Here is a 17,397-nt window from a genome sequence, read left to right on the forward strand (position 1 = left end):
GTTTAAAACGCACTAAGTGACCCCGTGACCTAGTTTTTGACCAGGCATGACCCATATTCAAACTTGACCTAGACATCATCTAGATACAACTTCTGACCAAGTTTGGTGAAGATTGGATGAAAACTACTTGAATTAGAGAGCGGACAACATTGTGATGTTTAAAACGCACTAAGTGACCCCGTGACCTTGTTTTTGACCCGGCATGACCCATATTCAAACTTGCCCTAGACATTATCAAGATACAACTTCTCACCAATTTTAGTGAAGATTGGATAAAAACTACTTGAATTAGAGAGCGGACAACATGGTGAGGTTTTAAACACACTAAGTGACCCTATGACCTAGTTTTTGACCCGGCATGGCCCATGTTCGAACTTGACCTACACATCATCTAGTTACAACTTCTGACCAAGTGTGGTGAAGATCGGATTTAAACTACTTGAAATAGAGAGCGGACACCATGCTCAATGTGTAAAACGTACTAAGTGACCCCGTGACCTAGTTTTTGATCTGGCATGGCCCATGTTCGAACTTGGCCTTCAGATCATCTAGATAAAACTTCTGACCAAGTTTGGTGAAGATCGGATGAAAACTACTTGAATAAGAGAGAGGACACCATGCTGAATGTTAAAAAACGCACTAAGTGACCCCGTGACCAAGTTTTTGACCTGGCAAGGCCCATGTTCAAACTTGGCCTTAAGATCATCTAGATACAACTTCTAACCAAGTTTGGTGAAAATCGGATGAAAACTACTTGAATTAGAAAGCGGACAACATGCTGAATGTTTAAAACGCACTAAGTGACCCAGTGACCTAGTTTTTGACCCGGCAAGGCCGATGTTCGAACTTGGCCTAGACGTCATGTAGATACAACTTCTGACCAAGTTTGGTGAAGATCGGATGAAAACTACTTGAATTAGAGAGCGGACACTTAATACGGACCGACAGACAGACCGACAGACCGACCGACCGACCGACTGACAGACAAGTTCACTCCTATATACCCCCCTTAACTTCGTTTGTGGGGGTATAATAATATTTAAAATCATAATTAATTTAATGTATCTATTACTGAATACTTACTATTTTTCCCGTCGCTACTCATTACCCGATAATCCCGTATATCCCAGTTTAAAAGCAAAGTCTGGTAAATATTTACCATAAAAGTTCTCATGAATTTCAAGAAATACAAACATAAGCTATTTTTCTTAAGTGTCAAATAAATTTTGGCATTTGTTTCTATTTAAAGATGTGATGAAATAATGTCCAATAAGGGCGGGTTTTTCCACTGAACACGCGTAAATAGCCTGACGTGATGTTCATGTTTTTTTACAATACAAAATACACCCACACTTTCCATGCGACGTTCTAAATGTCTGCATAATTTTCGCGCGTTTTTTATTGAGACAAGGATAAAGCACCGTTTATTTGACGCTATAATTTAATTGTTAATGTCGCGTTCGCATTTAAATTTGGTAGCGTGTTTCAGATTACAAATTGAATAATGCTCATTTGAGAATCGAACGAAACATTTGCAGTTGTGCCTAATTAATTCAACGATAATTTGTTGAGGTGCATTACGTGTGGAATATATTTGAGTGATAATATATATATAGTCTATAAAGCATCATATAACAAGGGCTGTTTGTAAAACATGCATGCCCCAATATGGCTGTCCTAGGCGTAAGCATTCTTGAGTTATCATCCGGAAACCATTTTACTGTTTCGAGTCGCTGTGACCTTGACCTTTGACCTAGTGACCTGAAAATCAATAGGGGTCATCTGCCAGTCATGATCAATGTACCTATGAAGGTTCATGATCCTAGGCACAAGCATTCTTGATTTATCATCCAGAAACCATTTTACTGTTTCGAGTCATTTTGACCTTGACCTTTGGCCTAGTGCATGCTAACGCAGACGATAACGCCGGCGCCGGGGTGAGTAGGATAGCTCCACTATATATATTTCATATATAATAGTCGATCTAAAAAGCAATATGTCAAGGGACAATGAAAATAAATGGAGTAGTACAAAAACTTTAACATTTGCACGCTAACGCAGACGCTTATGCTAACGACGTGAGTAGGATAGCTCCACTATATATATATTTCATATATAAAAGTCAAGCTAAAAATGAACAACATACAGCAAATACCTTAATGAATGTAAAAAGAAGTTCACAATCTGTCAAAAAACTGATATAAATATTAGTTACTGCAAGTCTAGAAAGTGCTTCAAAAATCAAGTTTACAAAATAGGTCTAACTTAATCTAAAGAACAATATCGATGCAGATTAGGAATTAAATGTAAAAACAAGGGCTGTTTGTAAAACATGCATGCCCCCCATATGGTCTCTCCGTTGTAGTGACAGCCATTGCGTGCATATGTTTTTTGTCACTGTGACCTTGACCTTTGACCTAGTGACCTGAAAATCAATAGGGGTCATCTGCGAATCATGATCAATGTAGCTATGAAGTTTCATGATCCTAGGCATAAGCATTCTTGAGTTATCCGGAAACCATTTTACTGTTTCGAGTCACTGTGACCTTGACCTTTGACCTAGTGACCTGAAAATCAAGAGGGGTCATCTGCCAGTCATGATCAATGTACCTATGAAGTTTTATGATCCTAGGCATAAGCATTCTTGATTTATCATCCGGAAACCATTTTACTATTTCGAGTCACTGTGACCTTGACCTTTGACCTAGTGACCTGAAAATCAGTAGGGGTCATATGCCAGTCATAATCAATGTACCTATGAAGTTTCATGATCCTAGGCCTAAGCATTCTTGAATTATCATCCGGAAACCATTTTACTATTTCGAGTCACTGTGACCTTGACCTTTGACCTTGTGACCTGAAAATCAATAGGGGTCATCTGCCAGTCATGATCAATGTATCAATGAAGTTTCATGATCATAGGCCTAAGCGTCCTTGAGTAATCATCCAGAAACCATCTGGTGGACGGACCGACGGACCGACAGACGGACAGACCGAACGACATGTGCAAAACAATATACCCCCTCTTTTTCGAAGGGGGGCATAAAAAATCATATCAGCTAATTAAAACGTAAAAATAATCACTATGAAAGTAGTTTAAATCTAGGTTTTGACGCTACACAACTGTACATGTAGGTGTATATATTTGCACTCGATCCGCCGCGTACGTATGCCATGGATTTATGACGCGAAAGTACGCGAGGTTAATACAGGCCTCGTTGGGCGGATCGATGCCGCGTGCCCCGGCGATACGCCGTGTGAACACACGACCCGGCCGCCGAGTACTAACGTTCTGGCCGTGGTGTGACCTAGGATAATGTTTGTTCCGCATTGGTTGTACTGTATATTCAAATAGATCACAAATGTATGCAAAATTTTAATTTATTAATATTTTTCATAAAAAACACTACGTCTAGCGTGATATCTGCCTTCCGCCATGCATCACCGTGATACTTTTGTAACCATGATACACCATGGAACAGCAGTGATGTTGCCGTGGTGAATCGCGGTGACAGGCTCAATCAAAATGTTGATCAGAACTTGCGCGCAGCCGTTATCGGGAAATAGATCTCACGGTGGACCACTGGGCCTTGGTAATTTTTGGTGAAATACAGGTACATGTAAATAAACATATGTACATTTAGATATATTTTTCCATTTGTATGTAACACTTCATTTAAAATCGTCATTTGTTCCTGTCTTTTCTATTACATTTACCCTCTTTACAGAATCATTTGACATGTCTTTCATCAAGCGTTGAGTGTACTATAGATTAAGTTTCATGCTTCATGCTAAACTTGTTTCGATAAAAATGTTTCTGCACAAAGTTTCGCTTGTTGTTTTAAAATTACAGATTTGTTTTTGTTAGCATTTCGAAAATGCTTGCTCATTCATGTATGTAATATATAGCTCGCCACCAATGTCATAAAAACATGTTGCATGTAATTTGATATCAGTCTAATTTAGTTATTATCTGTTTCTATTGTGACATGTTTTGCTTAAAATACATATGTACATTCGATAAATCGGCAGTATGTATTAAAATAATTTTTGAAAAACATTAGTTGAACTATGTTGTACACATAATATTCATATTCTAAATGGCAGGATACATTCCGATAAACCTTACAAGTTTACATGTGTGGCAAATGGGGGTCACACTGTAGTAGATTATCCTATTGTATCTATTTACGCAAACATAATGATAAATCCCGAATTTTGTTTACATTTCGTGACGTCATTTGACATTGCAACGTCATTTCAGCAAAATAACAAAATGTGATTGGTCAATAAACAAAAACTAAGCCAATGAAAACGCTTAAAAAGTATTTTACACATTTGTAAGATAAAAATATATGGTTATATTACATGGGAAACAGGGTTTGGCATGTGATCAATGAAAATATAATTACACGATGCTGAGCATAGTATGATTCTCTGCATATATCAAAGCCATGCGGAGGATATGGGCACAAGAAGGCGCACATTTAATAAATACCAGAATAATCCTCACTGATGGCATAATGCGTGTAGCAAGGCAATGACAGACAAGAGGGCCATGGTGGCCCTGGGTTGCTCACCTGAGTAGCATTAACGTTAATCAAGGGTTGTTAACGTTGTTTTGTGAAAAGAAAGGGTTTGTTGTTTTGGCAGATATATACATATATGCGTTATAAGTAGTTTTGTTTGTGTTAATGTTTTTTTTAAATAATCATTTGTTACCCGTTGAGACAAAGCTATATTTTGGATAAAAGTAATATGAGGACAGTATTTAATAATGAGCATCAGCAAAAGAGAATGTAAGTACATTTTTTCCACAAATTGTTGTCCAGCTTTGAGATCATGAGATAAGCATGATGGCTAAGCGTCTTTGGATGTTATAGGGGATGACTGGTTACAACATGTGTTTGCAAAAACAGCTTTAGATACTGAAAACAACTGTATTTTTTCAATAGATTGAGTTTTTATATAATAGTTTTTGCGTAATTAAATTAATATGTTGAATTGTTATCATATATCAAAGTCGGTTGAAAAGTAAATGAGTATGAGAATAATGTACTAGAAATTCAACATTGATCGTCTTTAAAGGTACAAAACATCACTTGATCTTTATCATAGTTACAAATAAGTGCAAATAAAGAAGTTAACACAAAACATTGGAAAATTTATCATATCAAAACAACTGTCAAACTATTTGTAATATAAATGCACAAAAAATATGTAGCATAAATACATTATTTTTGCAAAAACAACTGCCAAAACAGCTTTTATTTTTAACCAAACAGTTTTTTGTGCTTCTTAAAAGATGTGATAATTTATATTTTTTACAACCAAATTTTTCACATTTATGACATAGTGTTTTTTAACAACTGGAACAATTTTCTGACTAACCTTGCAATGATATTTCCAATTGAAACAACAATAAAACCTGTTAAAATCACAAATCTTTCATAATCACTCACACATTACTGACTGACTGCAAACTGTAGCCCTAAAACGTTTCAAGTTGTAATCTATCTTATCAATGGTGTCCATCTGACATCAAGACAAAGGTCTTTGATGGGATTGTTCAGTTAATTGGGGCAGATTTCCAGGTAATGTTACACAATAATCACATGGCTATTTAACTGAAACAATGCAAGCATAGGTATGAGTTTTATAGAGAGTAGGTTAAGTGAATGAAAGGTCAAATAAGATTTATATGTAACAATTCTTGTTGTTTTATTGGTTTTCCCAATATATTTCATTTCTGCAAAAATAAAGATAAAAAACTGATGTATTAATGGCAATAATTAATTTGAGTAATGCAATAATGATAATTAGGTATTTGGGTTGTTAAATTGTTAATGTTTCTGAATCCATTAAAAGTATCATCACCACCATCATCATCATGATTATGATCATCATCATCATCATTGTGCACCAATCCTCTTTACAACTAAAGTGTTAACATGGTTTTAATATAGTCATCTAAGGAAAAGTGCCGCTCTCCTGGCGGCCATGTTTTTCAACGAACTGTAACCATTTTGGAACTCAGCAGAGCTATCATTATAAAATACCTTGGACCAAGTTCCATGAAGATTGGAGAATAAATGTAACTTCTAGAGTGTTAACAAGGTTTTACTAGCCATATAAGGAAAATTGCCCAGCCACCTGCCGGCCATGTTTTTCAAAGAACCAGAACCATTTTCAAACTCAGCTTAGCTATCATAACAAGATATGAGTTCGTCAGACACACAATGCCCCCTACTGTGCCGCTTTCAAATAAAATTTCTATTTATCATTTGGCAGGTATAGAAATCATCTCCCTTTAAAGCTAATTACTTCCCTTGGATTGTGTCCAATCCAACCAGTGGGGGGGTCTGTAGACAGTCAAAAATGACCAAGTCAGACATCAGTGACAACCAAGGCCTGTGGTTTATCAAAGAGATCATAGCCAGAGTTCATCATGTATCTATGGACATAAGTCCACAAGTATGTAATGAACATTACCATTCACAAATTAGTACAGGAAAGAAATGATAATTATATCATTAAAAAAAAACTTTGACAAATCAATCATTTGAGTTATAAATAATCAAAATAAAAAATCAGTACAGTAACTGTGCAAAGAACTTTAATTCTTGGTAAAGAAATATATAATCCGAGATTTATAATTATATAAATTACTGCCCTTGAAAATAATTGTCTCTAACAAATCTCTATTTTTAGTAGCAAATAATTAAAAGCCACTACCGTGACTGAAGATTCACCAAATGTGCAGCTCCATGAGATACACATGCATGTCAAATATCAAGTTGCTATGTTCAATATTGAAATTTATCTCCCTTTAAAGCTTATTACTTCCCTTGGATTTGTATTTTTGACCTTAGACCTTGAAGGATGACCTTGACCTTGACCTTTTACCACGATGTGTTTGTCACAAACACAATGCCGCCTTCTGCGCCGCTTTGATTTATTTAACAACAAGGGACAAAATTGTCACAAAACCAGGTTTTCAGTTGAAAAAAAGTCTGATAAAGGGAGACAATTCAAAATGTGTATTATTACCCCCCTTGTGTAAAATTGACCTTGATTTCAATAAGATTTCATAGTTACATAGTTGTTTCAAAATCAATCTATTTTTAGTTGTGGCGACCTTGACCTTGGAGATATTGACGTAATTCTTTCGCCCGACACACCGTCCAATAATGGTGAACAAATGTGCCAAATGATTTTCAAATGTCACAATGAATGACATAGTAATGGCCCAGACAAGCTCATTTATGGCCATTTTTGACCTTCAAACTCAAATTGTGACCTTGACCTGGCAGGTATTGACCTGATTCTTTCGCGTGACACACCCTCTAATGATGGTGAACAAATGTGCCAAATGATTTTAAAATCTGACAATGAATAACAAAGTTATGGCCCGGACAAGCTCATTTATGGCCATTTTTGACCTTCAAACTCAAATTGTGACCTTGACCTTGGAGATATCGACGTAATTCTTTCGCGCGACACACCGTCTAATGATGGTGAACAAATGTGCCAAATGATTTTAAAATCTGACAATGAACGACAAAGTTATGGCCCGGACAAGCTTATTCTGCCCGCCAGCCCACCAGCCCGTCCGCCAGCCCGCCCGCCAACATCGCCAATCTAATAACCAGTTTTTTCCTTTGGAAAACCTGGTTAAAAATATATAATTTGGCAGGTCAGATAATTATGTCCATTTAAAGCTTATTACTACCCTTGGATTTGTTTTTTCAACCCCGTGACCTAGTTTTTGACCCGGCATTACCCATATTCGAACATGAACTAGATATTGTCTAGATACAACTTCTGACCAAGTTTCGTAAAGATCGGATGAAAACTATTTGAATTAGAGAGCGGACACAAAAAATGTGACAGACTGACAGACAGACAGACTTACAGACGGACAGTGCGAAAACTATATACACCCTTTTCTTCGAAAGGGGGCATAAACACAAATGTTCTGACCCTAGTTTCAGGAAGATTGGACTATAATTGTGACTCCTATAGTGTTAACAAGGTTTTACTGTAGCCATATTAGGAAAACTGCCCCACCCCTTAGCGGCCTATTTTTCAACGGACGGGAACGATTTTCAAACTCAACTGAGCTATCATTGAGACAAATGTTATGACCAAGTTTCATGAAGATTGGACTAAAAACGTGACTTCTAGAGTGTTAACAAGGTTTTACTATAGCCATATAAGCAAAACTGCCCTGCCCCTTGGCAGCCAAATGTTTCAGCGGACCGGAACCATTTTCAAACTCAGCCTAGCTATAATAAGAACAAAAGTTCTGACCAACTTTCATGAAGATTGGACTATATATGTGACTCCTAGAGTATTAACAAGGTTTTACTAAAGCCATATAAGCAAAACTGCCCCGCCCCCTTGTGGCCATGTTTTTCAACGGACTGGAACAATTTATGGACTCAGCCGAGATGTCATTAAGACTAATGTTATGACTAAGTTAAAAGAAGATTGGACAAAAAAATAAGACTTCTAGAGTTTTAACAAGGTTTTACTATAGCAATATAAGGAAAACTGCCCCGCCCCCTGGCGGCCATGTTTTCAACAAACTGGAACCATTTTACTACTCAGCCGAGATATCATTTGAATGAATGTTCAGACCAAGTTTCATAAAGATTGGACTAAAAATAAGACTTCTAGTCTAGAGTGTTAACAAGGTGTAACTATAGCCATATCAGGAAAACTACCCCGCCCCCTGGTGGCCGCGTTTTTCAACTGACCAGAATCATTTGCAAACTCAACTGAGATATTATTGGGACAAATGTTCTGACACAGTTTCATGAAGATTGGACAATAAATGTAACTTCTGGAGGTGTTAACAAGCTTTTTCTTCAATTTGACCTAGTGACCTAGTTTTTAATCTTGCATGACCCAGTTTCGAACTCGACCAAGATATCATTGGGACAAATCTTCTGACCTGAAGATCAGACAATAAATGTGGCCTCCAGAGTGTTAACAAGGCAAAATGTTAACGACGGACGATGGACAAAAGGTGATCCCACATCTCACCATGAGCATGTTGTGCTCAGGTGAGCTAAAAACGCATGTCCTTACAAGTTTCCATGAAGATTGGGCCAAAATTGTGACTATCAGAGCATTAGAAACGTGCCCTTAAGCACCAGTTTTGAAATTACCCTAGATATTATTACATCAAATGTTTAGACCAAGTTTCATGAAGATTGGACTAGAGTGTTAACAAGAGTTCACTTAAGCTATATAAGGAAAAATGCCCCCTCCATGGTAGATATCATACACACAAAAAATCTGATTTGTTTATCTTAATTGGACAATAAATGTGGCCTTTTATATTTAGTGTTAACAAGGCATTTGATGATGACAGACAACACACTGCGGACAAAAGGCCATCATTAAAGCTTACGATAAGCATGTTTTGTTAAGATGAGCTAAAACTTGGATTTAAATGTGACTTTTTAGTGTTCACAATTTTGTCTTTAATTTGACCTAGTGACCTAGTTTTTTACATTACATGATCCAGTTTTGAACTCAGCCAAGATATGTGCTCAGATAAGTTAAAATGGACATGCAGTATTTCTATATCCCTCGCTCAAAAAGTACTTCATGGTCAGGTGGGTTACATATAATCATGCCATTCTTGAAAATCTCTGAAAATTCGCCGCTGCTTAAAAGAGGCGTTACTGGCCAAACTTTAGAGAAGCTACAGGGATCAAAGCATTTCAAAAACATATTAATGCATTCAAAATAGCTTATGGTATGTAAGCATTTCAAAAATATCTCAATGCATCCAAAATATCTCATACACCCAGCCAATAATATTATTTTTTGTCCATAAATTTCGACCATGTATGAAATGTAGGAATTTAAGACAGCTGTACTCATTGTTTATATTTACAGCCTTTATAGTAGCATGAACCATCAAGGGAGGCAACTAGTGACATCAAACTTTTTGTAGTAAACAAAAGGTGGTTCTTTATTACTTCACTTTACATGGGTCTAAATAATGTTTAAGAGCTTTTATCTGATTGGATTAAACAGTCCAAAATAACCCAATCAATTAAGTCGAAACACTAATCTGCCAGAACATTCAATTTCATGTTGCATGCAAGCTATTTACAACACAAAAATGGTACACCAAAAAGTTTTTATTATTTGTTTTCGCGGTTAAAGACATTGTTCCTGACTGAAATCAATGTGCAATTACTTGAAAATCATTTATTTATTGGTAAACACCAGGAAAATGGTAGTATATTTGCGGAAAACATAAGAATTTTGATTAAATTTTGTGTCTGCCAACATGTTCCGAGTGATTACGGAAATTACTGATTGTACAGATATATTGACATACATAGGCCAAAGGACAGAATAGCTTTCATATTTCAAGTGTATCCGCCTTGAAATTTTCACTTCATTAAAAGAGAAGGAAAATCATACATTTATCAAACAGTAATAGTCAGTAACATTAAAATCTTTGGGTGCAGTCATTTTGTTTTTCGTAAACCATGACATGCTGTTTCTAGGAAACCGACAATCAATAATTTCAATAACATTCTGAAAATGTCACCAGACAAGTTTTCGTCAAAATTCTTGTTTCTCGCAAATATTCTAGCACTTTCTTGGTGTATACCAGTATATAAATGATTTAAAAGTAATATTACCTTGATTTTGGTCAGGAAATCTTTACATAATTGCTAAAAAAGTGCCTCAAAATTCAGCGCATCAAATATTGAAAAAATATATTTCTGTTTAATCTTCTTTTGGTTAGTTTCATCAATTCCTACAATTTTGACAACCTAGTCATTTAGGAAATTATGACACATATCTGATTGATCTTGAGTTATTTCTTTGTATTAAAAAAAATCTATCACATAATTTGTTTTTGGTAAACAAAATGTTAATAATATATATAGTTTGGAAAAAATTGCCTTTGGTAAAGATTTAGCTAAATTTGCTACACATGAAAAGTAAAATGCCAAAAATTAAAAACAAAATCGCTTTAATTCAGTATGTTTGTCTTTATTAGTCTAGAACAAAATTAATTTATTATATTGATTTATTACAAAACATGTTTTCCTAGAAAAATGATGAAATAACAGTTTGATTGGAAGATATTAACTAATCACTGAGTTGCTAGGGTGCCATCCTAGAATTGTCATGTTACAATGGAAGTACCTGATATGCCAATTACTTTGCCTTTATTTTGTTGTAAAGGTTTAATTAAATCTAACCTTTGTTAAAATGTTTTCCTTTCCGTATACAAAGTAATTGAACTCTGAATAGTGGCTGAATATACTGGAAAATAGGCTATATGCTTATTGAAATTAAAAACAACTAGAGCTTTGTCACAGACGTGACGAATACCCCCACAAGAAGAGCGGATGAAAAGTACTTGAAATAGGGAACACCATGCTGAATGTGTAAAACGCAATAAGGGATCCCATGACCTAGTTTTAGGCCCGGCATGGACCATGTTCGAACATGGCCTAATGATCATCTATATAAAACTTCTGACCAAGTGTGGTGAAGAGCGGATGATAAGTACTTGAAATAGAGAGCGGACACCAGGCTCAATGTTTAAAATGCACTAACTGACCCCGTGACCTAGTTTTTGACCCGGCAAGGCCCATGTTGAAACTTAGCCTTAAGATCATCTAGATAAAACTTCTGACCAAGTTTGGTGAAGATCGGATGAAAACTACTTGAATTAGAGAACGGACACCATGCTGAATGTTCAAAAACACACTAAGTGACCCTGTGACCTAGTTTTTGGCCCGGCATGGCACATGTTCAAACTTGGCCTAGAGATCATCTAGATAAAACTTATGACCAAGTTTGGTGAAGATTGGATGAAAACTACTTGAATTAGAGAGTGGACAACATGCTGAATGTTTAAAACGCACTAAGTGACCCAGTGACCTAGTTTTTGACCCGGCATGACCCATATTTAAACTTGACCTAGACATCATCTAGATAAATTTCTGACCAAGTTTGGTGAAGATCTGATGAAAACAACTAGAATTAAAGAGCGGACACTTAATACAGACCGACCAACAGACAGTTCACTCCTATATACCCCCCTAAACTTTGTTTGTGGGGGTATAAAAACAGAACAACTTAAACATCATTATCCATGAATTTTCTGATCAAAAATGGTATTTATTCAGTTAAAAAAAATATTTTTTCAAGAATAAACATCAGAATAATAAATGTTTTGTAGAATTTGTGCATTTTATCTAGTAATCTCATAGTACCAGTTTTTGGTTAGAAAACAAATTACATTATTTCAAAATTTGCAATAATGTACTAAGTAACAAAAAAAAATCATACAAAATATAATTTTTGGAGAATTCATTAAAGCAAACACAAAATGCTTTCTGAAACCCTTAATATTATTCCTGAAATCATTTGTCATCAATAATTTATGCTTAAAAGTCATTGGTTCATGCTATTTATAGAACATTAATTTTAGATCTAGGTCCTTATGGCACCAAGCCTTAAATACTTTCCTTCAAGAAAACATATTTACCTCAGCATTTGACCATCTAGCTATCACTATCATGTTAATCATAAGGTTTTGTGCATGCCTGAAATTTCTTAATTAATATGTGACCACTGGTATTGAAGGGTCTGTCCTGGCGTTTCAAACATAGAGTTCTTTTTTTAATTTGAACACATTTTAGCACTGCAATTTTTTGTTGGAAATTCCTCATTTATAACACTGTAATGTAGTAAATTATGGAATTTGAAATTATGAGCATAAAGCTTTCCCAGTTGTGTCAACTTTCTTATTATAAATTTCCTTTCTGTTTTTATCCTGGACGTTTACTTTATACCCAATCCAAGCCAATAAAACTTGTTTTTTACCACTGAATCTAATTATTAATAACAAGTAATGCAGTGAAACATTTTGAATTAAACGTTTTTGATTGATTACTAACGCCATTTATTCATTGTTTACCAGGCTTCATCCAGGCAACTAATTCCAAACTAGTTAGGATAAATGTCAACAAATATTTCACGCTTAAGGTAAATAATTACAGCAAGCAAAACCAGTCTGCTTGATTTTGTGGGAACCTTGGCATCTGTATTGTAGTGTAAAATTATGGGCGAGTATTTCAGACCCTTCCTTGCGGAACTCGAAAAATAGTGCCCTACCCCCACCTACAAAATGTCCCTAGAAATTAAATCCCTCTCAAAAATCACCATTGAAGCTTCAAAATCATGGAAATCTGTGAGTTTGAAGAGGATTCTCATCCCTGATATAATACAAAGAGAACAATTCATAAATATAAAAGGGCTGTTTGTAAAACATGAATGCCCCCCATATGGGCTGTCAGTTGTAGTGGCAGCCATTGTGTGACTGGACTACATTGGAGCTTCAAAATCATGGAAATCTGTGACTTTGAAGAAGATTCTCATCCCTGATATAATACAAACATGACAATTTGATAAATATAATATTAATTGTAATACTAATAGTAACCATTTTTCAACAAAGTATCTTACCTTAAACTGACAGTATTTCTGAATCAGGGGGAATGAATCTGCACTACTACTTCTTGACACACCTGTTCAAAACAGGGAAAATGCATGTGACATTTAAATTGTCTTCAGCAACAATAAAAGTAAATTTTACAAAATCATAAATTTTACGAAGTCAGATATAAACATAAAATATATATAAACTGGTTTTGTTTGATAAAGCTTTGTAGAAAAGATCCATATACATCCAATATTAAACCATGGTCTATGTGCTTTTCAATCAATTAGCATTACGTTTTTGTATGTTGGTGTACAGTAATTAAGATTGATTAGAAATAATCAAGTATGCTTATAAACACTAATGTTTTAATCTGGAATGAATTGTGGCTGATCATTTAGACCCCTCCCAACCACACCACCATATCAGACTTTTTTAATAACTCAAGACATATTTTACACTATGCTGATCTACATAATGACTCAAGTCTTTTAATATATCGTGAATCTTTACATGAGCTTTTTAATGTGATCCTTAACTGCAATGAAGTGAGCAAAATGTAATATATGTGACTAAATAAGGCATGGGAAAAACTATGGTACAAACAAAATATTCAACACGAAAAATCTTTATACATGTATAAACATACATAAAATATAAAGTTTCCTAAATCATACCTGAATAGTCACTAGCAAGAGACAGATCACCATGGTTGATAAAAGTACCACCTGAAAACACGTTTACTGCATTATGTGCCCCATAGTTGTTAACAGACCCAGCCCCTACTGAATCTCCAGGGACAGAAAAATTGATCTGCTGAATTCGTTTTTTAGTTTCTGCTTGTGGTTCTCTTTCCCTGCACGTAAGTCCTGCAAATGAATTATGATGAGAAATAAATAACATCTTGTATTGATTAAAGCATGAAAATGCTCACCTGAATAGAGGCCTCATACTAAGGCCATATCATAGAAACAATTTCATGTACCGGGGGTATGCTTAAGCATGTAAAACACTTAAGACTAATAAATCAACCATTCCTACAGGTGTAACCTGGACCATTATAATTGAAGAGCAACACAGATTTTATTGCAAAAAGTCACTTTATTTATTACACATGGAGCATATCACAGAAAGCCTTGTATTTCACACAGTTACCCATGTGTTTGACCTTTAAACCTTTTTTATTATTATTTAGGCATAAAAGAAATACTCGCGCTTTATTGTTGTGATCTTTCCCTATAATAATCATGTCTGTGATTTGACTGTACAAAACAAACAACATCAAACTATTGATTGAATTGATTTTATATTGAATTGATTTAATGAGATGAAATCTCATTAATATCATGGCCTGATACGCAATATCAAGCTATAATGGTTTTAACACAATTTCAGAATACCAGAAATGGATCGGTAATTAATCCATCATTACTTTAGTCTTTGAGCATTAACCATTTTCCCATTCGTAGTAACAGTGATTATCTGCATCCACTAACCAAACTGGGCTCAAATGAAATCCCAAGCTAGGTCTCCATGCAAACTTGAGACAATCTCATCATCACGATTGATATATACAAGAAACCGTCGGAGACGGGTGATGCTCCCCAAAGGTTTTTTTTGTCACTATATATTCAGATAAAAGGAAACGTCTTGAGGGGCATAACTTTGGACAAAATAATACGATGGATGGTTAAGCAACTTAAAAATTTCAAAGGGCCATAACTCTCTAAATAAATCATCTAACCAGAACCCACTAATAACATGCGCATCTCCTCAAGGTAGTTAAGCTTCCCATAAAGCTTCATTGAAGTCCAGTCAGTAGTTGGGGAGGAATAGCCCGGACAAGAATTGCACTTTATGTACAGTTTATAGAAAATTTCAAAGGACCATAACCCGGACAAGAATTGCACTATATGTACAGTTGATGGAAAATTTCAAAGGGCCATTACTCTGTGAAAAATCATCTGACCAGAACTGGCTGATAACATGCCCATCTCCTCTTGGTAGTGAAGCTTCCCATAACGTTTCATTGAATTCCGGTCATTAGTTGCTGAGAAATAGCCCGGACAAGAATTGCACTATATGTACAGATAATGGAAAATTTCAAAGGGCCATTACTCTGTGAAAAATCATCCCACCACAACGTGCTGATAATATGCACATCGCCTCTTGATAGTGAAGCTTCCCATAAAGTTTCATTGAATTCTGGTCATTAGTTGCTGAGAAATAGCCCGGACAAAAATTGTGCACGGACGAAAGGACACACGGACAGACAAAGCGGCGACTATATGCTCCCCCCCAAAATATTTTGGGGGAGCATAAAAACCTTCACTTATTGACCAGAATTCCAACTTTACTCTGCCTACTGCCTGTCTGACCAACCAACCAACCAATCCCCTGAAAAAACAAAAATCCACAAACATGGATATTCAAGTTTATTAAAGACAAGGGTAAGGCCTCTATTTTGCAAACAAACATTATGCTCTTGTCATGCTGACAGCAGAAAACAGCCGATTTACAATGTATGGTCTCTAATATCAAATAGCTAACAATATGGAATAAGATTTCATGCCATTTGAACGAGTAATTTAATGGATTGCAGCTCATCTTTTGTGTAACAAACCTAGACATGTGTCACAGACACATATATGCCCAGGACACATGTTTGGACCAGACAAATCGGCAATAAATCCAGCATAAATCTACCATGGACCAAAGAAAAATTCCGCCAAAACTGGTCGCAGTAAAAAATTCCTTTATTAATTATCACTTTCACATTCATGTCATTAATTTGTGAAAGTTTCAGCAAAATCTGCCAACCATTTACATTAGTTGAAAACACACCACTCTGTGACTAACAGAAAAACAGACATGTTAAGTAATTCTGCCAAAACTTGTTGAAGCAAAATTCCTTTCTTAATGATAATGTACACTGAGAAAGTTAATGTTAGATCCACACAGTTGTTGAACAGGAGCTGAAAGTACAAGCTATGAAACAAACTAACATATTGAAGTCCAAGTGCATGTCTTGATGCCTACCACCCTACAGTGGCATAAAAATGTGTCTGACACAACATGCATTAAGTTTACCATCCAACTCCTTTGGTGTCACAAGCTTGGAGACGGCCAAGTAGCGGTTCTCGCAGGCATGTAAGGCTGCAGCCAGCAGGTGGCGAGGGTTCTCTCCACACCCGACTACTACATCGTGCCACGCATTCAGCAGGGCAAATATCTGGTCATCCATCTGTAGAAAACATGGACAAATAGATTCAAATAAAGCTGAGTGATGATTTGGCTGTTGAATCATGTTTTACTTTATCAAAAGGTAAAAGTTCTTCATACTTTTGGAACATATATGATAAAAGCAGATGCATAAAAGTAGAGAGCATAAAAAGAAAACAACAGATTTGAGGTTTTACATGCATTTTTTATGAATTTAAATGAAGTATTTCAAATGTCTTACATTGGGATACGCATGTTTCAATCTTGCAAACTGAGGCTCTGTAAAGCCGAGATAAATTCTCAGCATGGTGAACTCTGTACCTGAAAGAATGAAGTTTGAAAGAGTGATGAATACTTTCTCAGAAAAGGCAAATTTTTCTCAGAATTTATTTAACAAATAATAATTCAGAAATAGAACTCTTTCAAAATTTCTTTAAAAAAATGTTCAACGTAAATGAACAATTGCATATTAAATTATGAAGTAACAATCTTAACAAGCTGTATCCCAGCAAATATTGGACAGATTTCAGCTTTATGATGGAATATCAAAGTCTATTTCTGACTTTGGATTCATGGATCAATAAAGACTATATCATCGATAAAGATTTTATATATTGGATTTATAGTACATGTATTTGAAGTCACATAAATACTTCAAACTTTTGCAAAATATTTTG

The 17,397-nt window shown here is 35.5% G+C and overlaps 2 protein-coding genes across 12 annotated transcripts in view; one reads left to right on the forward strand and one right to left on the reverse strand.

Annotated features, from left to right (window-relative positions):
- The window catches only part of LOC127844170 (uncharacterized), a 295,187-nt gene that overhangs the window by 232,364 nt on the left and 45,426 nt on the right, over positions 1–17,397 (forward strand). The gene's annotated exons all lie outside the window — the stretch shown is intronic.
- The window catches only part of LOC127844162 (uncharacterized), a 76,361-nt gene that overhangs the window by 31,104 nt on the left and 27,860 nt on the right, over positions 1–17,397 (reverse strand). For all 7 annotated transcript variants that reach the window (XM_052374192.1, XM_052374188.1, XM_052374189.1 and 4 more), the window contains exons 3-6: positions 16,962–17,041; positions 16,589–16,742; positions 14,176–14,367; positions 13,525–13,586 (exon numbers count right to left, since the gene is read on the reverse strand). In XM_052374192.1, the coding sequence (XP_052230152.1) occupies positions 13,525–13,586; positions 14,176–14,367; positions 16,589–16,742; positions 16,962–17,041 (488 nt within the window). The remainder of the gene's footprint in view (positions 1–13,524; positions 13,587–14,175; positions 14,368–16,588; positions 16,743–16,961; positions 17,042–17,397) is intronic.

Source organism: Dreissena polymorpha, chromosome 9 (assembly GCF_020536995.1).
Source record: "Dreissena polymorpha isolate Duluth1 chromosome 9, UMN_Dpol_1.0, whole genome shotgun sequence".
Lineage (NCBI taxonomy): Eukaryota > Metazoa > Mollusca > Bivalvia > Myida > Dreissenidae > Dreissena > Dreissena polymorpha.